At 37.1% G+C, this 23,737-nt stretch overlaps 1 protein-coding gene across 1 annotated transcript in view; it reads right to left on the bottom strand.

Annotated features, from left to right (window-relative positions):
- Positions 1–23,737, bottom strand: part of Ophn1 (oligophrenin 1) — a 348,861-nt gene that overhangs the window by 54,643 nt on the left and 270,481 nt on the right. The window contains exons 16-18 of the mRNA XM_059250481.1: positions 15,482–15,566; positions 11,904–11,962; positions 11,078–11,183 (exon numbers count right to left, since the gene is read on the bottom strand). Coding sequence (XP_059106464.1) covers positions 11,078–11,183; positions 11,904–11,962; positions 15,482–15,566 — 250 coding nt within the window. The remainder of the gene's footprint in view (positions 1–11,077; positions 11,184–11,903; positions 11,963–15,481; positions 15,567–23,737) is intronic.

Below are 23,737 nucleotides of genomic sequence, written 5' to 3' on the forward strand. Positions count from 1 at the left end.
CCAGGAGTCACAACTTTAAAGAAAACAGATTTTCCCTCCTCTAGAAGCAATCAACTGTCCATAGCACCAAAGGTGTGTGTATGGGGGGGGGTCCTAATGAACTCCTTGCCCCTCTATGATAGAATGCTGGCGTACTTGATCTTGTACAGGCATCCACAGCTGCTTTAAGTTCATGAGTGCAGCAACTCTGACATGTTTCATCACTCATTTGCTCTGTTCTTCCCCAACCTCTGGATCTTATCATCCTTCTGCTATCGTCCCTGAACCTTGAGAAGGTGGTGACATAGATGTGCCATATGTGGCTGAGCACTCCACAGGCACTTATTCTCTATACTTAGACTAGTTATAAGTTCCTGCCTTAACCACCACCCAGCAGCTAAAAAGAATGAGGACAGCTGATCACCGTGGCCTAGGGCTATATAATCCTAGGTACTTGTGAGGTTGGGGTGAGAGGATCATTTGAGCTCAAGAGTTTGAAGCCAGCCTGAGAAATGTAACAAGATCTTATATACAGAAATAACAAATGATGTTCAAAATGACAGATGAAAAAAGTGGTAGAAAGCAATGATACACTGGGAAGTACAATTTATGTACAAAAGTACAAAATATAGAAATTTCTTCATATATATATATATATATATATATATATATATATATATATGGTCTGGCTAATCTCACTGCATGATTTTTTTTTATTTTCAAGTTCTTTACAATAAATTTAATTTTAAAAAGAGAAGTATAAGTCACAGCTCAAATTGTAGATTAATAAGAAGAGTGAACCCCCAACAATGTGGTAAACAGCAAAGTATGTACAAGTTTACAGTACTATTTCTATCTATTCCATAAGGACTAGAACAAATGGATACAACTTCAGCATCAAAATTAAAAATAAGATGTTTAGCTAAACCAACATAACTTTATTTATACTTATATCGATAGACAAATACCACTCTTAGCCTTAAGCAGAGAAGCCTTTCTTTTCAGAGAATGTGCATGAATGCAGAGACCTATGACCACAAGATGTGCTGAGAAGAAATGGCTGTTACAGGCTGAGCCCTAAACAAAACATCAATACCATCCTGCTAAGGCTCAAGGACTATTGTGGAAGAGGAGTGGAAAGACTGGAAGAGTCAGAAGACAGAAAAAGAGGCTGTGAAATGCTATCTTCTGGGCAAGAAATAGCTATTGCCATCACAAAGGCATAACAACTGGGGACATCTGTCTGCATGGGGTCTGCTCAAGAATGAGGCTGTCACTGTCAGATAAAAAGGGAGAAGGGGCTCAAGGGGCCCTATCTGTCATTGATCAACTATTTGCTACTGACAGATTTAGGGAGAGGGGGAGTCACGGTCAACAATTGTGTACCCACTAGTGACCCCACCAAGCTCCAATAGAGAGTCCCAGTGTAATCATTACACAGATAGCCCTTTTTAACTAAGTAGGCCCTAAAGCAAACCCAATTGAGTCATCAACTTGGGAAAGGGACTGGCATGTGGAGTGGATGGAAGAAGATGACACGCATAAGAGACAAAAGACTGTCCAGAGAGCAGTACAAACATGTATGAAAATGTCAAAGAACTTAATACAGGATTAAAACAAAAGAATGAGTATTTGAAGGAGGTTATACTCTCCACTGTAGAAGATAATAACTCTCTTTGATGGTTTAGATTTGAAGAAATAAATTAAAATGCTTTGAGGACCAAAGAGGTCATACAAATAGAGTATATTGGCCTGGAACATGTGGCTGATCCCTTTAGATACGCACACATTCTCTAAACCACTATGGTACCATTCAATGTTACTTCTTGCTTTATGAAATGACTTTCATCATCTCTAATCTAACCATTACAGAAGAGGGGATGAAAAGAGGGGAAGGGCCAAGTGTCCTCCTGACAAAGCAGGGTAGCTGCACAGATGAATTCCCAATGGTTGTAACATCACACACGAGATCTGGATATACCAAATTCCAACATGGAGAAGGGAGTTGGGTGTGAAACCCCACTATCAATGAGGAGCTGATCACAAATGTCAGTTGCTAGGAGATGAAGGATCAGTCTTTCCTAAGAGTATAGGCCCTGATAAGTTGACCATATTCCAGAGAAAGGCTGCACATCTACAAATATTTGGGAAGCAAAAAAAAATGGACTTGATGTGTAAAAAGACACAAAATTGGGTGTGTATGGAACAAGAGGTAGATCTGGGAAGAATTGCGGGGGAGGGTGAACATGATTAAAACACACTGCATGAACTTCTCAAAGAACTAATGAAAAAAAAAAAACCTAAAAGAGCACTGGAGTCTGTGGCAAGTCAGAAAACTGTACTACAAAGAAGGAACCACTACTCAACTCCAGCATACCAGGCCCAGTGTGGGCTAATTGTCTCATTTCCTGAAATCCAGGCATTAATGTGAATTACTTAAAATTTAAAATTGGGGAGCTAAATCTTCCCCCCAAAAAAATAGTCTAAGACAAATAAAACACGTTTGCACTCTGAATTTTCTCTGCAGGTTGTTCAGTTGAGTGAGACCTCCAGTTTACAAAGATAGCTGGCGGAAGGAGTGGAGGCTATTTATGTGAACTTGTCAGTAGCATCCAGCTTTAGGGTTCAGTGACTCTAAGAACTCGATGTACTTTGACTTTTAAATAAGGAATCCACTTCCAATCATATCCCTGGTTCTATTACTAATGTACTGTGTGGCTTTGTGCCTATCTTTTCCCATCCTTAAGAATCGGTTCTGTCATGTGTAAGGTGAAAAAGTTATTAGGTGATCGAAAGTGTATTTTAGCCTGCCAGGAAATGAAACTAAGAAAATCCTGCTCTTGAAAACAATGAGAGCCACACATTACATGTCTCCTGAACCATCAATTATGTATATTCTCCGCATTCTAAACACACACACACACACACACACACACACACACACACACACACACACACAAACTGGAAACTGAGCAAAGCAAAGCTTCGATACTCAATTCTCAACTACAGGAAACTTTAAAGGACAAGTAACATTTTTTCTTTAACAAATCACAAGAAAAAGTAAAGTCATACAGGAAACCTATATATTGAGTATACAGTAAAAAAATATATAGTCTCTATTGCACACTACATCAGATCTGAGCCTCTGTGTGCTTTATAATGTTACAGGTGATTCTGATATACAATAAATTTGAAAAACAATGCTAGAGATCAAGCAGCCAAACACAATCTCACTACCATGTGTTTTTATAAATAAAGCTTTACTTGAACACAGCTTTCCTATTCATTTAAATAGTATATATGCCTCATCCAAGCTATAATTATACAACTGTGGAGATGTGATACAGGTTAGCCATGTAGTTAACAAAGCCTCACATATGTACTTTCAAGTCAAATTTTGCTAGAAATTAGATACTTGAAACTCATTTCATTAGATTGCTATGTGTATGATCCTCATTTAGAGAAAGAAACAATATACCTGTAAACACTATAAATTTTAGCACAGATTATTTGATATTACAATTAATTTCCTTTCAGCTATCATAATTTTGTTAGAGATGTGCTTACAAAGAGTTCTCATCTTTTCAAGACAAACTGAAGCTGAGATATTTATGAATGAAATAAATATAGTGTCGTGGATTTATTTAAAAATCACACAACAAGCAGATGAAAACTGGGGGGCAATAGATAAAATAAGGTGTGTTCTTGAGAACTGAATCTGGGTGATGAACACACAAGTTCTTTATGCTGCTTCCTTCATTTAATTTTTGTATATACACACTAGAAGTCTTGCCTAACACAAATTTATTCAAAAGGAAAAGCAGTAACAAAAAGAGTCAGTACCAAAAATGACCAGTCCCTTTCCCCCAAAATGGTGTCCTTTTAAGTATAGACAGTTTTGGCTTTCTCCATCAGTAGCACACTACCTGTAATTTATGAGATATACTTCAACATAGTACAATGTCCTAGACTACTTCAATGCCACCAATTAAAACCAAACAATTACTTTATGTAAGAAAGAAAATTTTATTGTCAAATCATTATATAATATTTTAAGACATTTTAAATATAAAAAGAAACTGAATATGAATATAACTTAACTGCAATAATGACAATATGCTAACAGAGCAGCCAACATTAGCTGCTCAAGTTGATGTATAGAGAATATGATAATTATATCAAAACTATCTAATAACAGTAATTTTAATAAACTGTTGATAATTCTAAGATGCTTCCAGAAGGCAGATAACAACTTCAAAAAGGAAAGTGCCCTCCGAATCAATGAGAAAATTTTTACATATTTTTTACTTGCATGTGTACTCTCATACATTTATGATTGTATTATTATAATAATGAATCCATATGTTTATACTCTAAGAGTGACTAGTTGTATTTAAAAGACTAACAAGAAGGCAGAGAGTTACAATAAAATTTTGCAAACACCATCTCCAGTCAATAATGAAGGCTTTGTTAGTTAGCATGACAGGTGGTAAAAATGATTTCTCATTGGCTCTCAATATCAATATAGATATTGACTGTGACTAACATACAGTCACCTAGCCTTATATGAACAGATAGAAAACTATAGCACTAGATAATGTGGACATCAATAAGTGAATAAATCAATACTATGATTCTCCAGATGTGATGAAATGTAAGTTACATAATAATCCCCTACTATTTGCTGTAGCTCCAAATCAGTTAACCTGAATCCATTCAGCCTTTAATGGTAACCTGCCATATACAAGAAACACTAGCAATAAGGAGATAGGCTAAAAATAAAAAAATAAGTAAAACTAGTAAGTAGGAACCAAGCACCTGTAATTCCAGCACTGAGAATATTAATGCACAGGTATCGTTAGTATGAGGCCTACCAGGAGTGTAGAATGAGTTTGTCTGTTACAAACAAATAACAAGAAAAAACAATGTGCAGGGCAATGGTGTGCTACCATCAATACACCAGTGCCATAAATAGTTTGGGGGAGTGGTAAATTAAAAAGATAAAAAGGATATAAGAGATAGGTAGAATGTGTGGTAATATGCTGGTAAAATAGATAAACACCTTTAAAGAGCAGTATGTAAATGTCAACTAGGAAAATGATAATACAGTCTGGAAAGGCAGAAACTATAGAACAAGGTAAGTAGAGGTTGTCAGGCATAGTTGTGCAGACCTGTAACCCCAGAACTCAAGAGACAGAAACAAAAGGATGAGGAGCCCCTAGCCTTCCTCAGCTACATTCATGTCTGCCTAGACTACCTGAGACTGCCTCCAAAAAGTGGGGAGAGAAGCTGGAGAACACTGTAATCTCACCTTATTAGCAAACACAAATATGCTTTTATATACACACACTTGCACAAAAGATTTAGAATAATATGTGTTATATTATCAGAAATGATTACGGAGTGTAGAATAAAGAAAGGTAATTTTTGTTTTGCTTTCTGTACTTTCTAATTTCTGCAGCACAAAGTACTGCTTCTGAGAAGACATAAGGATTATTACAAAAGTAAGACTCCAGTAAACCCAATAGTCCTGAACCTTTCAAATGGCAGTACAGAGGCAAAACTGTGAAAGAGTCTTACATCTCTCCCATTAGATCAAAGAATTTTATTGCCTGACTCCAATTATACTACTCCATTTTCTCATTTGCCTCGAGTGAGACTTTCACAAAAGATGTTGTCAACACATCTGAAAGCACAGAGAAATGGGACTTCATTGAGTTTCTAGAACAAGCTGTACAACTCCCTTTGTGTCTGCGTACTGATAAACACATGTATGAACGGTAGAATAAGGCATGACATTTGCTTCCATTGTAGTTTTCCACGAATGGTGAGATTGCTGGAGAGGAGATTACTAGTGATCTCTTATCTGTGACTAATAGAAACTACAGACACGGAAAAGAACTGGATAACTGAGAACCCCAAATTGGCAGACGTCTATTTATTTTTACCTATTATTAACCTAGAAAAGAGCAAGGGGCAGGAATACATTACAAAGGCACGGATATAATCATTAAATACACTATGAAAGCAGCAATTGGCAAGCAGGATAGTTACATGCATTTTGAAAGCATGTGAATTTTCCCCATATAAGTTTTCTAAACAGCACTAACTCTATTTTTTAGATTTACATTGTCTGAAATATATGGCTATAAAGGTTTTAAAACACATGTAAAATTTTGGAGATAGTTACTACGATGAATTATCTTGAGTAGCAACTGATTGAATGTGAGACACCAAGAACTGTAAAGATCACCTCTGAGTGTTTCTGGCAGACCATTTCCATAGAGTATTAACTAAGGTGGGAGACATGCTCTAAATGTTGTCAACAACATCCCACAGTCTTGGGGCATATGTGGAGCAAAAGGGGGAAGTGGATAAAGTCCACTAAGCTATTCATATTTACATTCTCTCCATCTCTCTCTTTTCCCTCACTCCTTTCCCCTTCTTAATCCTTGGCATTATGATATAAGATGTTCTTTTTTGCCATGAACATCCTCTCTCACTCTACCATGATGAAGTGATGGGTTAAAATAAATATCCCCTCTCTTAAGGTTATTTTGTTCTGGTATTGTGTCACAGTGATGAAAGACTCAGACAAGTACTGTGGACATTTGGCCAGCCTACAGGAGGATTCAGTAGTCATTATTTTGCCACATTTGATTTCTCTGTGTATTTTTTCCTGAAGTCTCTGGAAGTAAACTGATTAATCCCTGAAGTACCAGCATTCGCATTTAAAGACAAAGCAAACTTTCCTACTAGACTACATCAAGATTTTCAAGTACAAAAAAATATGCAATTCCACACCACCTAATATCTATGCCATACTCAAATTTTCACAAGTGTCAAAAAAAAGTCTTTTAAACTGAGCTTTTCACATGTAGGTAAAATCAAAATTCATGCACTGCATTTGCTTATTAGGATCCCCACCTCCTTTCCCATGATACTGACTTTTTTTTATAAACCCAAGCCAATAGTGTCATAGAATGTCAAGCATTCTCTGTATTTGTAAACTTTTGTTTCTTAGTTTGATTCATTTTAAACATTTCATAGTTTATGCTTTATACTTCACACTTTATCAAATTAGGACACATACAGGGTCAACTTTTATCACTATTGGCGGTGCTAACATTGACCAATAATATAAGACAATTATCTGTCACAGATAATTGCCACATTTGCTTTCTCTGTTTGCCTCTGTAAAGATCCACAGTGTCCAGTTATAACTAGTAGCCTGAAGCAATACATTGAAATGATATGAGTATCTTGTCTCTCAATATTATTTTCTCTTTTGATCATTTGATCAGTGCTTAAAAACAAGGTAGTGCAGTTACAAGCTAATGATTTTGCTATCACTCTCACATTCATTAAGAGCTATTCATCTATTAATGGCTCTTCTTTCTTTACCATCTTCCCCATGAGTTTCTGCTTCTTCAATGTGCTATGAGCAAATATTCATGTTCAGGTTTCCCAAACATCATTGGTGTCATCCCTATCAAGTAAATACCTTTGTTTGTGGTATAATTTACTCAAGACTCACCTAGTGTTTCCAAATCCCAGATCTGGAATGGCCACTTTCCTAAGCCGCTCTGGTCCCTTTGAAAAGGGAATAGTATTTAGAAACAAAGAATTGGGCACTAGGTACACTCACATATTTTTTGAAGAGGGAGAGAATCATTTGAAGGCTGGAAGAGACGGTTTTGTTTTACTTTGTATGGTGAATTCACAGACATTCCCCATTACCTTTAATATTGCAAAACTCTGCTCTTCATCTCTAACTTTGTATCCAGTTCTCCTTTTCTTACATCATGAACCTTAGCTTCTGTTAAATTAATGTATAAACACATACAAATATGTGTGCACATATGTTTCTTCCTTATAAAATGTGTACATATTTTAGATCATATTTATATGACTACTAATAAGTCAACCAGATGATGCTTAAAGTTTCTCTGTAGCTCTTCTTGTTTTCCAAGGCTGTTTCATTAAGGATGAGTTTGAGGCATGTGCTGACAACTTAGTTGAAATAGCCGCTTTCTCTATGTGTTTCTATTATCAAGTTGACAAACATTCATCTGCTTTTTTGGTGTCCTGTTTTAGGGTTCTTAAAATTTGCTTTGTTTTAATTTTATTTTTGAATTTGTACAAATTAGCACTGATTGGAAGTAAAAACTATATCAGAAGGTGACTTAGTCCCTATCCCCCTCCATGTCATTAGTACTTTTCCCCATGTGTAGCCATTTTCATAACTTGCATAACTTTGTTGAGGTATATCTGCCATAAAGTTCCCCATTTGAAAGAGTATTATTCAATGGCTTTATTATATTTATAGAGTGGTGTAACTGTCACTAATGTCTAATGCAAGAAACTTTCATTATTCCATAAAACCTGCCACATCCAGTATCAGCAACTCCTAATTACTATGCAATATTTTAGCTATCAATTTATATACTGATGGATGCTAGGTTTATTTACACCATTAAATAATTATGGATAATGCTGTTATAAATATCTGTGTGTAAGGTTTTGTATGGACATCTGTTTTTATTTATCTTGGGTATATAGTGAAGAAATAGAATTCCCAGCTCACGTAGAACATATATTTAACTTTTGGAATCATTAGGTATTTTTTAAATCACATTGTGCTTCATTTGACAAATTTTTTAACATGTGTGTGATTTCTTACATTTTTAATTTTCCTCTTCTATTAGAAAAAAATCTAGAATATTATACCCCCTGATTTATATCTTAGGTCTTTTGTTGCTACTGCTGCTGCTGTTGTTGCTTGTTTTATAATCTAATATGTACAACGTATCTCATGGGGAAAAAACCCTGCACAAAGTCCTTATTCTTTTTTTATGAGTGCACAATACTACATGGTAGAATAGACCCTTACTCATTCAACAAGTCCTCGTTGTTGGACATGTACTATGTCCAATTTTTGTTCTTAAAATTACGCTGCACTGACCAACACTGTTTTGAATTTGTGGAGATGTATCTTTAGAGAAGATGTCAAAAAATGTGACTGGTAGATTAAGTGAATTTTAATATGCACAAGTGTTAACTAGTTCTGAATCCCCCTTCTCTAGGAGCATACTAAACTAATACTGCAATTAATCAGAGTGCATGTTTCACATAATCTCATTGACAGAAAATATTAATTAAAATTTGTCAATGAATGGGAGCTCAGTAAAAGTTCAATCTGCATTTCATTACTATGGTGAGATTGAGCATTAAATTTCCACACATTTAAGTCTTTCTATTTCTATGATACATCTATATGTATCTCTTTTGTTTCAAAGATTTTGAAGAGCAGAAATGCCGAAGTAAATCAGGTAGACAGGAAGATGGAGGCAGATATCCCATCAGTCACTACCAGCAAGAAAGTTATCATGAGTTCTTAGGCTCTTGTTATACATTAGATTTTCAGAAAGTCACAGCTAAAAGAATGCTTTGAAAAATAGCTGATTCAGCTCCTTCCAGCTATAGATGAACAAGTTCTATACTAACAAACTGAGGGCCAAAGAATGGAAGGGCTTTCTTTAGGTCACATAACAAATTAGAGTTAGACCTAGGAATGGAACTCAAAGTTACTTTCCCTAGAACAACTTCAAATTAATGTACAAGTAATTTCTTTATTGATTTTTGTATTTTTACTAAGATTACATCAAAGTACATTTTGGAGAGAACATGTCTCTTAATATTCTTTATTAGTCTGAGCTGCAGACATCAACAATAAACCAAAATATATCTTTTTGTTATCCATGCTTATTATCTATATCAGCACCTTTAATATCCACTTGCTGTAAAAGTGTAAAAAACAATCTTAGAAGGTACAAGCTGCATCAGATTTTGGGAGATACCTCTCATCACAGGAACACCTGAGGTCCAGATAGGCAGACTTCTCTCTCTCTCTCTCTCTCTCTCTCTCTCTCTCTCTATATATATATATATATATATATATATATATATATATATATATATATATATATATATATATATATATATATATATATCACAGGAGCAACGAATTTTAAGTGTTTAGATCCTCTCTAGAAAAGGGGCAATGTAGCATGATGAATTTTGGGAATGTGTAGATAGGCTTATTTGCTAAATATATATTTAGGATGCATTATAATTTTGAAGCTTATTTACACATTACTGCTTACAATACTAGGAGAGGCTCAAAGAGGCACAGAGCAATCAAATGAGCTAGCAACAGAACTGAAATAAGCACTCCAAGTTTGATAACTTCTGAACTGCATGCTTTCTGTCTTTGTTTTAATCCATGCAAATTAGTCTTTGTTCACAAAATTGAATCTTTCCCATTTTGCAACATCATGGAGTCTCCTAATCTACCACACCAGGCCAGGAGGTTGACCAGATGCTAGCATCTCTCATTTTATCTATTTCTCTCTCCCCTGACTTCCTCTCTCTCTCCCTCCATCTATCCCTCCTTTTCTCCCTTCCTTCCTTCCCCCCTTTTCACTCCTTACTTCCTTTCTTTTATTCTTTCTTTCCTTTGGCAAGGCCTCACTACATAATAATCTGGTCTGGTCTGGCCTCAAACTGACAGTCTTTCTACACTATCCTCCCAAATGCTATGATTACAGACACACAGATTGTGCCCGGCCAAAAAAAAAAAAAAAACAACAACAACCACTTCTTAAGAACTCACTATATGTCATATGCTTTCCTATGTTCCTTTGAATGCATGACACTCCTACTTCACAGTTATCAGTATTCTCATCATAGAGATGAACACATAGAAGCTCAGAGGGGCTCGCTTAGGATTAGACAGCTAAGTAAGTTGTAGAACTGGGATCCCAAACTAGGCTCGTCTGACAGTAAAGTACACGTCGGGTCCTGGTGCACAGCATACTACCTTACTGTTACCTTTCAGCTAAAACAGACCAGAGGCCTGTTGACTCTAGGATACATACAAGGGAGAATGCAAAACTGACCTCCCTCAGAGAATACTCAGATGGCCCAAGAAAAAGTTGCCGGATGGTGCTCAATGATTTGGGAGTCAGTTTTTCTTTAGTCCTACCATGTGTGCCAAACCCTCAACAGAAACTCTGAAAACCCAGCAGTTACTTACTTTACCAAGTGTCTGATTAGAAGTTCCAGCATCTCCCGGTTCTTTTCTGGTAGCTTATATACTAGGGAGTGAATAGCTCCCAGACGGTAATCCAGGTTGTCAGATTCTGGCAGAGAGAACATAGAGAGATGGTTTAGCTTCTAGGTGACTGGATTAAAAAACTCTCACGTGTACACACACACACACACACACACACACACACACACACACACACACATCCCTGAGTACAGGGAGAGGAAGACAGGGAGAGAGAAGAAAAGGGAGGGAGATAGAGAGTAAAAGAGATGAAGAGGAAACAAGTAAAGAAATAGACACAGACACAGAATAAATGAGAAAAAATAGAAACAAAACCAACAATGGCAAGGAGAGATTAAAAAGCAAAAGAAACAAAATACAGACCTAAAGGGATGAAGAAATGAGACAGTGGGGGAATAGAAGCTTGTGGACAAGACAGTCTCAGGCAGAATTGCAGTCACAGCAGGCTGTCTCTAAAGCCCTAAGGAAAGCCTCCAGTTAGAAACCCTTTCCCCACCCACAATGTGTGTGGTACTAAGGTTGCTGCCTTCCAAAGTCAATTATTGAAAGAGCCCAAAAGTACACACCACATGCCTCCAGTTAGCCAATTTATTTGAAACCATGCCACTAACATCGGTTATCAAAATTATCTACCTCAAAAAGTTAGCAAACAAAAATATTCTCATTTGGCAGTGAGCAAAATCTGAGTTTATGTTGGGAGTTTTTCCCTCAAAGCAGTTTTCTAGCTTTTTGCTGTAAACTGACTAGGAAACCAGGACAACAGAATTTAACTAGCAGTGCACATACTTACTGGCAGCAGAGACGAGCTCTTTGTGAAGCTTATAAGTCATGACAGGTTCTGAAAGATTCCTGAAATGAATGAAAACAATCACTCTTTTGGAGGAAGGAGCAATCAGACCTTGGACTCTCGGTTCTATGAGTACTAAGGCCCCACAGCTTAGCCTGATTATACACATCTCCCAGAAGTTTACCAGTGGGATCAAAGTTTAAAAGAAGGTGTGCAAAAATATAGGCTGGGGCTTCTAGTAAGGTCTCCAATTAGCTCCCCAAAGTGAAAGGAAATAAAAACCAGTCCTGCTGCTTCTAAGACAGACCTACTCTAAATATGACCATGTGCTTACAAGTTGATGGATCCGAAGAATTTCCAAAGCACTTTTATATTTGTTCTATTTGATCCTTCCATTTATCCTATGAAGTAGAGCAGGATTGGAACCAAGAGATGAGTTCTGGGATGGAACTAACACTTGGGAAATCACTAACCACAGTGGCAGGAGCATAGACAAGATCATTTGATGAAGTGTCCACATTTCCAGCCAGGTTTCTAAAGAAAGTAATGTACATGACATTTCTACTTCTTAGTCCCGGAATCCCCTGATTTACTCTCTAATCCACTATAATCTGACTCACTTCAACTGCTCCAAGGAAGCTGTTCTTACCAGTACCACCAGTGACTGCTCCAATGCTGCACACAAAGACAACTGTCATTCTTTACCTTACTTGTCTTCTTTGTGTCATTTGATGTTGTTAACAAACTTCCTTGAGACTTAGCTCTTGGATTTTCCTGAATCCCTTAATTTTGTTTTTTCTCTTAATCACTTGCGCCTTTCTGGACCTTCTCCTCTGGGAATTTATCATGGCTCCTTTCTCTTTTTACAACACTAGAGGCCTGGAAAACTCAAAAATCTACAGAGACTAGGAAATTTTCATATTGCACATGTCTCATATTTAATCTGCATTTACATGACAGTGCCTTTATTTTTCTACAGTGGCAGCCATATTTACTTACACAAATAAGCACATGGACTCATGGGAGTCAAATCTTTCCATCTTCAACAGAGATGGAAAATGAATATTTTTAGATGAAATACACTCATTTTCATATTTTAGCCATTGTTTTGATTCTATTTCAGTGGTATCTACTACTAGACAAAAGGGGGTGTCATAAAACATTATATTGCTGTTTTCCCAACAGTCTGCCATGTTTCATAGAACAGAGGATCATCTGCTTTTGTGGTTTTAAGTACCAGCACAACATTATGGTTTCCACTTCTGCCATTGAAGGGCACAAGAAGGGCTCTACATCTAATTTCTTAATAAACATTATTTCTCCATGGGAAATCCAAATGGCCCCATGGACTAGCACATTCATTTTATTCTTGATTCCTATTCTTTCTGTTTGTACAAACCAGATTCCTTTCTCCTTCACGACCATAAGCAGTGAAAGGATTCCATTCACAGACTCTTTCAAAGGTCTCTTCTTACCATTTATGCCATTGATATGAATCTTTATATAAACAAAAGTAAGAATAAATCAGCTTTGCATCTTGACTGCACATACAATGTGACCTCATGTTCTTACTGCCACCACTTCCCTGCCATGACGGACTGGATATTTTCTTAAGCCAAAACAAACTCTTCTTTCTTAAAAAATAAATTGAAATAAATCAAGTGTGATCACAGCCTAGCACATATGACAGTCCCACTGATGACCAACTCTTACTGCATGTGTTGGCCACTCATAGGCTTGGCTTTCCCTTCTGTTGACTAGGCTTGAGCTAGAAAGGATTTAAATTGAAGAAAGCCTTTGAAACACATCTTTGAAAATACTGACTCCTTTTAAGGAGGATAGGGACAGTACATCACTTACTCATTGACTACTCTCATTCTCTCAAGTCTTCAGAAATTATTCATATAAGATTGCTCTCTCATTATTAAACTATGCTATAGTGGAAGGTCACTCAACAGCAATATCATGACCCAACTGTTTGGAATAATGATAGAGTGAAAAGTTTAAATATCTATCATAATGCTAAAAGACCACAAAATTGAAAAGAAAACACTTGAAACTACAGTGCATATTATAGGACATAAAGAATGGTAGTGAAAAATTGAAGGGAGTGCCATGTGTGGTAGCACATACCTTTAATCTCAGAAGTACAGAGGCAGAGGCAGGTGGATTTCTGTGAGTTGGAAGCCAGCCTGATCTATATAGAGAGTTCTAGGCCAGCCTACAAAGTGAGACCCTGTCTCATTGTCTCAAAAAATTTAGGGATATATATAGAGAGTTTGGATGTATATAAATATACATATATGTCTATATACACATATTCAAACATATTTTAAATAACATATACTTATGCCAATAAATAGGACATTAATTTTATCAGCACTGTGTGTCCTCAAATTTGCTAGTAAGTTAATCTTTTTTCTTACTGCTGTCACTTCATTTATCTCCAACACTGTATTTTCTTTATATTTTCACCTATATGAGTTAAAACATGACAGTACAGTATAGCCATATTCTATTTCTCTTTATGTCTCTGGGGCAAAGACTCTACTACTGAGCTATACCCACAAGAAGATGGGGTTTTTTTATTTTTACAATGTATTTTTTGTTTATTTTGTTTTGATAGAGTCTTACTATGCAACCTGCATATCCCTGGCTGGTCTTGAGTTTGTAGCAATTCTACCTCCTAAATATTGAAGTTTCTGGCTGGAACTGACATTTTTATTTCATGCTAACAACCCTGGAAAGCAAGTTTGCAGCTTTCAATCATTCAAGTTTGGCTTGTCTCATTCCACAACTGTGATTTGAACCCAGGTCCTCTAACTTCAAATTCTTCTCTATGATAGTGTCACCTGTGTCCTGATTTCTTTTCTTTTTTTTTTTTTTAGCTTTTTTTCTTTATTAAGAAATTTTCTACTCACTCCTCATGCTATCCACAGACCCCCCCTCCTCCCTCTTCCCACCCCCCAGCCGTCTTTCCCAAGCAACCCCACATCCCCACATCCCCCAAATCGAGGTCTCCCATGGGGATTCAGCAGAGCCCAGCTCACTGAGCCTAGGCAGGTCCAAGCCCCTTCCCACTGCACAAAGACTGTGCAAGGTGTCACACCACAGGCACCAGATTCCCAGAAGCCTGCCCATGCACCAGGGACAGATCCCGATCCCCCTGCCTGAGTGCCCCCAAAACAGTTCGAGCCAAACAACCGTCTTCCATGAAGAGGACAGTTTTAAAGAATAGTGTTTTTTTTTTCAAAAATATGTTTTCAGTAACAAATGCTTTTTATATTAAAAACTCATATTAATGATAGGTTTTCTAGAACTTGAGGTGGTGGCCATGTCTATAGTTCTAGCATTCAGGAGGCTGAGGCAGGATAATTGTATCAAGGTCCAGTCCAGCCTAGGCTACATAGTTAGTCCCTGTCTCAAAGACAAACATAAAACATATTTTTCCTCTCTCTTCTGTTCTTTTATTTAGCAATCTTTTTCAAGCTTCTGAAACTGAGACTACCTCAACTCCAATCTCCACCTAGACAAATTTCAGCCATCATGAAAAGCAAAATCCCAACTGAAGTAAAGCATACCTGAGGTAGAATTTTAAGGAGCTTGTGATTGTCTTAATGTCCCAGTCACTATTATGAAAATCGACATCTCCTGGACATTTTGGATCTAAGGGAAAAAACAAAACAAAAAATAATCTTCCAACAGATTTTACCTGTTACCTTCTGTTTTAAAAATGAAATATATTACTTAGATGGCTACTCTAATAAATTTTCAAGAGACCAAAACTTTACAAAAAGAAGTCTTCTCAGTTTTCAAAAATTATCTTGCATGCTGGCTCAGTATGTAAGAAATTTGGAAATTATCACTTCCAGACACCCTGTGAGAAAGCAACGCTGAACCAACAGAACCACTCTGTAGATTACCAAAGTTCTGAGATGGTGAAGGAAAGAGCTGCTGCCAAACTGGGAAAACAAACAGGCTGCACAGAGTCAGCACCTAGGCTGCACAGAGTCAGCACCTAGGCTGCACAGAGTCAGCACCTAGGCTGCACAGAGTCAGCACCTTCCGGCAGAAGCTCAGAGCAGAAACACCATGGGAAACATTCATTACCAGCACAGGAAACCTAATCTGTAGATGAAAAGATTGCTAAGACCCAATATAGATGAGTTTCAGAGTTGAAAACTGAGTAGCCCAATCCCATCACGGAACATCACAGGTTTGGGTTCCCTAATGGTTTTACCTTGAGTAGAACTCTGAGAAAAATTCCCTTATGAATTCATGCTTCTAGTAAAGGTGGAAGAAAGTTAACCATATACCCAGAACAGAAACTTTTGGGGGCTAAACAGAAACTATTTTACCGTACTCCAAGTATTACAGTTTTACCACAATCTAAATTAAGTGGGTAGTTGAAGAAAACATTCAACTCCATACCCAAACTGTCTCTCCTTACAGGGAACATCCAAAATAAACTGAAAGGCACTGGGAAAAGTCACAATCCAGGGGGAGAGTAAGCAAAGAATCACGTGAGTGATGGAACACTTCCCCCTCCCATAACACCTTACCACCACATCCTTCTACATACTAACAGTACCCATTCTGACAATTCACTAAGTTTCTATGGCAAACAAAAGATAGAGGAAAGTCAAAAACACAAACTTAACCTGAGTCAAACATAAAGCTTCATACTAAAGGTACACGCACCTCCATTATTTTTTTTTAATCTATTCCATCATGTCTAACTTACAAAATGTCAGAAAACACAGCTTAAAGATGCAGAAGAAACATAAAAACCACACTTCGATATGGAGAGTTTGGAAATATGAACTCAGTAATTTGAAACATCTGTGATTAATGTTAAGGGCTATAATACACAAAAGTGGGTAAGACAAGAGATGGATAAACAGGAGATAGATACAAAACCTAAGGAAGCATAAAAACAAATGCAAAACCTCACAACACTGTAATAGGAAGGAAGAATGCCTTTAAGAACTGAGCATGGCTGAGACAAACACTAGTGAATCTGAAGAAATGCCAATAGGTACTTCTACAATGAAAAAACAAACCAAAAAAGGATGAAAAGTGGAAACAGAGAATCTAAAGCTATGAAAGTTGTAATATACATGTGTTAAGAATCACCATGAAGAAAAGAAAGATAAAAGAGATTTTTGGATGTAGCTCAGTAGCAGAATGCTTTTATTGCATGTGTGAGGCCCTGAGTTCAATTCCCAATGCTGGGGGGTCGGGGGGAAGGTAAGGGAACGGGAAAGAAAAAGAAAAGAAATAGAGAACAGAAAAGATAAAGAACTGAACAACTAAGAATTTCTTAAGACTAATGATAAATGTCAAACCACAAATGCAGGAAGGAATCATCAGAAAACATATATAAAAGGAGGGGAGGGAAGGGGAGGAGAGAGAGAGAGAGAGAGAGAGAGAGAGAGAGAGAGAGAGAGAGAGAGAGAGAGAGACTGCTGAGGAGGACTATGAGGTGCCCAGCCCCAATTAATATAACTACAATGCAACCCTTACACCAAAGTGCTACATTGCTGAATGACAACATTCAGTGAATTAGGATTTAGACTTCTAGAATTTTCAGCTGATATTGTAAATGAAAAACATCTATACATGTATAACCGACAAAAATTAAATTAAACTTCCAACAAAACAAATCTCAATATAGCAAAGCCCTACAAAAGAATACAGGTTGTCTAGTAGCTATCTGTCTAGGGACTCGGGTTATAGATTCCAGAAGAGAACACCCAGAAAACAAGTAGGGCATAACAAATCTTTACCTAGATGTCAATTTCACCTTACCCAGTCATAATGGCAAAGATCACAACTGACAGTAAAAGCTGGCGAGGATGTGGGGCAAAGGGGAACCCTCATTCACTGTTGGTGGGATTGTAAACTGGTCTGTCCACTCTGAAAATCAGTGGGCAGAATTCTCAAAAAGCTAAAAATAAACCTACTATATGATCCAACTACACAAGTCCTCAGTATATGCCCCAAAGACTCAACATTCTACTGCATAGATACTTACTCAGCCATGTTCATTGCTGCTCTATTCACAACAACTAGAAAATGAAACAACCTAAATGCCCTTCAACTAAAAAACAGATGATGAAAACATGGTACATATTTACTATGGATACTATGCAGCTGTAAAGAAAAATGATATTTGCAGGTAAATGGAAGAAACCATAAAAGAAAAACAGTCACTTCTGAGGTTCCTAGCTACAAATCTTCAGATGTCAGTATATACATAATCTGGAGTAATTACAGAAATCAAGAAAGTTTAAAAATACCATTACGGGGAAGGAGTAATAATAGAAAGGTGAATAGCAGGGCACAAGTGATCTGAGGAAGGGACAGGTCTAAAAGGAGGATGCAAATACAGAAGAAGGAGGGAGGAAGGTAACATAATAGAAAGGGTATCAGAAAAGGCCTAAGGAATCATACTATTAACGATATACCTAAAATACCTATGACACATATAAAACTCTGTATCAAAATACATACAGTTTAAATGAAATACTCCCATCAAAGCTGACAATGCTCCCCCAAGAGCCACAGACTATCCAACAAAAACCCTAAGGCCAGGCAGGAGAAGCCCTCTTTTGAGGCTTCTGTGAGATTCCCAAAACATTAGAGGATATTGCTGCTGTACCTGGTGAACTGATCCCAGAGGTGGAAGTTAAGGCCCTATTGATAAAGGCACCATGTACTTCATCCACAAGACTCAGAAGACCTGGAATGGATCTGAACTGAAAGCCTCTTTCACACATACGCTTTTATGGTACAAGAAGGAACCATGTATGCAAGGAAGGAAACAACTAATAGTACTACCAGGTATTATGTCTATTAACTACAGCAATGCCCAGCATGTCAGGATAACTCTAAGGGTGAAACAGTGGCAAGCACGCCTTGGTGGTAACCAACAGCTCTCTAAAATTGAGACCTATTCAACAGGAGGGAAATCATGCCTGATACCAGAAACCTGGTCAACTACCCAAGATTAGTAAGGTCATGGAGGAGAACCTACAACCACGACTTTACTATTCTGGCCTAATCCCTAACTTTCTAAATATTTGTCCTTATACCCACAGGTAAGTGTTGGCCCTTACCCCTCATCCAAAAAATTTCTCTTTGCAACAGACAGAGACCATTACAGAAACCATAACCAATCAAAATGTAGAGTTGTGGAGCCCAGTCCTAACTGACAAATCTATAACCCAACTCCTGCACCTAAGGCTCAGGGATCAGTTTGGGAGGGGGGATGAAACAATTTTAAGAGGCAGAGGAACAGGAAGTCTGCTGTGAGAGCTCATTTCCTTGAAGCATCAAGTGTTATTTCGGTCACTATGTTGTTGAGATTTGAACAGGGTTGACACAATAGCTATGCTGGTGGAAGAAGACAAGTTCAAAAGGCCTCAAACCTAAACAAAGAACTACTAACTACTAACTACTAACTACTACTACATTTGAGGAATGCTCAAAGTGGGAAGAGAACACTAACTGGTTTCCAATACCTAATGATCAGCCCTGAAAACATACATACATGCAACATTATAAAGACTGAGAAGGTTTCTCTTATGCATTTGGTTTTGTGTGTGTGTGTGTGTGTGTGTGTGCGTGCGTGCGTGCGTGTGTGTGTGTGTGTGTGTGTGTGTGTGTGTAGATATGTATGTATGTATGTATGTATTTTTGAAACAATAAGTAAGAGGTCATTAATTTGAAAGAGATCAAGGGGGTAAATGGGAGGGATTATAGCAGGAAAGGGAAGGGCAGATGGTGTAATTATAATCTTATTATCTTTGTGTGTGTGTGTGTGTGTGTGTGTGTGTAATAAAAAATAATAAGTGTTCAAATGGAAATGGCACAATTTTCAGAACTCTGATGAGTTTCTCACTACTCTTAGTATCTATTCAAATTTAAATTGCTTAGTTTCTCCAAAATTGTGAGTGGGTATGCTCTGTGTTCTCTTATCTTTGAAGACTCAACATGTAATAAACTTTCTGAGTAAGTTTACAAAGTTCGCTTCCAGGTAAGTTCCTTTACCCTGGATTAAAATGTGAACGATCTCTTCTACTAAGGAAATGTGTGATCTTTAGAAAAATTCTGGAACTCTCAAGTGCACTTCAGTAAACAAGAAGATTTTTGTTTTGTTTTGTTTTATTTTGCTTTGTTTTTGAGACATGGTTTCTCTATGTGGTCCTGGCTGTCCCAGTACTCCTTATGCAGACCAGACTGGCCTCAAAATTAGAGATCCACATGCCTCTGCCTCTCAAGTGCTGGGATTAAAGGTGTGTGCCACTATGCTTGGCTAACAACAAGATATTTTAATATTCTTTGATGGCATACCTTACTTCTCAAACATAACCTAATTGCAAGGAGGGCAAACTAACCAACTCTGGATGTCAATAGAAACTTTAAAAAATTATATGCTAAATATTTATAGTAATGTCTATGGCGGAGTAGGAAGTAGTTCAGAATGATACTCTAGAGCAAAGATTACAGAGCAAGGATTCCAGCCATGTTCAGTGATAAAGATAGAGAACTGAAGATACTTCCGGTGTAGGGGGATCATAACATACCAAGAAACAACAAAAGGAAATTGAATTTCTTCAACTACGGAAAATGGTAACAAAGGCCTGTCCACAGGTGAGACAACATGGCGAAGTGAGGATGTAGTCACTAGCAGAAAGGGTAAGAGATGAGCCACTGCCAGAGTCACACTGAGACTATCTGAAAGGAAAATGCTGGCAAGAGAACTACTTTTTACCTTTAGCAGTTAGAAAGTAACAATAATTTCCAGGTAGAGAAATTTGACAGCATGAGAACATGGCCCTGGACAGAGTTACAACATGACACATTTGCTTAGAATTACATTATTTATGAAAATTTCAATGTAGTTACAAGGTTTTGGCCTGTAGACAAGCAACATGTTAATATAGCTTCATTCTACGGGGGTAATCACCTAGGCAAAATAACTGTGTTAATGTAGTATTCAGAAAGAAGTTAACAAAGCAGACCTGAGATCATTGTTCTAAGAAAGGTTTCCTTGCAAGGTGGACCCTTGGAACTTGGAATTTGCAAGGGTCCCCAACATTGTTTGAATTTATAAAGTGGCTCACTGTGTCTGGATGTCTTGTATAGTAGAGTTTATGCTGAAGACTTGCTTTGATTTTGAGGCTGTGAAATTTGAGGATGTGCTAGGCAGAAGTGGCTTTCATGACCAGCCTTGATAAAAGTCTCAGCAAATCAGTCTCTGGCTATCTCACCATGCAAACAAAGCAGTATGGTGTCTATCACAACCAATACTACAGAAACTGAGTGGATCTCAGGGAACTCCACTAGAAAAAGACTCCTGGAAACTTGTGCCTTCTTTCTTCCAGATTCTACTACATACACGTTTCCTCTTTTCTAATTTTGGTTTGTGTTTTGACCATAATAAATAAATTTCAGCCATGAGAATAACTGCATGCTAAGTCTTGCTAGTTTCTCTATTTACCAAACCTGAAGGGAGATTTGGAGACCTTCAAGGTATATGAGAGACATATTTTCAGAACTTGGTGAGGAAGGATATAATTTCCTTTTAATCTTTGGGAAAGACAACTAACTAAGCACGTTATAGCAATGATGACTGGGTGCAATGTGCTAAAATCAACACTGAAATGACAAAGCACAGATATGGGAATTAAATATGAAGAAAGTTTACACAGATACACAGAGACATTTCAGTTATTAAAAAAAACTACAAGTTGGTGTTTAAGTGTTCAGAATTTGAAAAAATAAAATGGAAACTTTGGGAAATCAAAAAATCAAATTATAATTAAAGAAAGAACAAAACCAGGTGAAACGCCCAGTTAATTAATCACAAACTCGGAATTCTGAAAGCTTCCCTCTCTCACTGTGGTATTTAAACTGCATTAAGACTAGTTCCACATCCCCCTAGAAACCACAGTAAAATTGTGTCCACTGACAAGAATAACGTCATTATTGGCACATTTATTCAGCACATATTAAGTAGTTATTCTGTTCCAAAAATTGTTTCAAGGAGCTAAGAATATATAGTAAATAAAATAAAATCTCTACCCTCTGGCGGTTCACTATATGAATCATTTCATAACTCATAACTAAGTGGGTTCAAGGTTAACAGAAAAGCCTGAGTCTTGATCTTGGCACAAGACAGACAATGATTATGGAACATCATATTATTTATTAGAAAGGCACAATGCTTTCCAGGGTTTCTAACATAGTGCTGACATAGCCAGCGGCAAATCTGAAAACAGCCTTCCATGATGAATAGAAGTGGTCAATTGGATTATGAAATAATTAGATCTAATCAGAACAAGCTGAGTCTGCATATGAGTCCCATGAAGCCACGAGGGGAATAAAAACTTAATTTAAGTATGATAGAAAACAAGGTCATAAAGAAGTAACTGTACTGTGTATATATTGTCAAGAAGTTATGCAATGATTTTGCAAAGGGAAGTAAATATATAAAGGTTGATGAAAACCAGCTTACATGTTGGTTAAAATCCAGATCACTCATCCTGAACTGCTATTACATTAATAGCCTCCAGATACATATGGAATAGATTCCAACCTGTTGACATAAAGACACTTCATTTTCTACCACAGAGAATGAATGCTTGCTTCCATAAACAGCAAGGTGGTAAAGATGGCATCGGGGTCAGATTCAATCTACAGACATACTTTGTTTGATTTATGATGTGTGTCTTATTAATCTGTAAAATATTTCAAGTATACAGAGAAAAACTTTTTTTAAAGCATCAAGCTAATGATACCTTCATAACCTATTTCTGCCAGATCACTCTGTTAAATGATTTAAACTTTAATCATAAAGTTGAAGAAGTTAACTACTATGATTAAATTGATCCAGTCTAGGCACCAATTCCCTTCTACTCAGAGACAATCACTATCAATAGTTACAGGAATTCAGTATTTATGATTCATGTGATACACTGCACACACACACACACACACACACACACACACATGCACACGCGCACACACACACACACATACAAACACATACATGCACACTATTTTGTTTGTTTCAGATCATTAAACTACACCCAAATGGTAATAAAATGTATGAATCCTTCTGAAACTTTCTTTACTTAGTGAAATTATGTTTCTGATATTTATACATGTTTTGATATTCCCTACTTAAGTTCAGAGTTGGCAAATTACCACCCCTAAGCTAAAAGTCGATTTGATTAAACTTCATGACTACCTAAAAAATTAATGTCTATAAATACAATTTGTGTTGTACTTTCCTGGAACCAGAGATTTCTAAGCAACGCATTGTCTAAGAGAGCTCTTAAGCTTTTGACTTGAGCAACATCCCTCAGCAACAAAATCAAAGACCTATTCTCTCTACTCTTGGCAAAAAAAACGAAAGGGTTAGGTCTATGATTATATAGCTTGAATAAAGAGGAAGATTTTAAAGAAGATTGCCAAGAGACACTCTATGGAAACAGAGGCAGGGAAGTCACTGATTCAAAAATGCCAATGATGGAAGGTAAGGACATGCAATGAGATTTAGAAAGTAAATACAAATCAAGAAGACTGGAATTATGTTACTTGTAGGGAAATGGGTGGAACCTCAGATCATGTTAAGTGAAATAAGTCCCACTTGGGTAAACATGTTTTCTTTTGTTTGTGGCACACACACCACAAAAGGAGAAAAGGGTAGAGAAAGAGGACATGAGAAGGCAATGAGGGATAAAGACAAATGGTTTATGTTTTCTCTCACATGCAGAAAAATATATATGTAGGAGTACTATATGAAGGGAGCAAGGAAGAACAGT

This window comes from Peromyscus eremicus, chromosome X, assembly GCF_949786415.1.
Source record: "Peromyscus eremicus chromosome X, PerEre_H2_v1, whole genome shotgun sequence".
Classification (NCBI taxonomy): Eukaryota; Metazoa; Chordata; class Mammalia; order Rodentia; family Cricetidae; genus Peromyscus; species Peromyscus eremicus.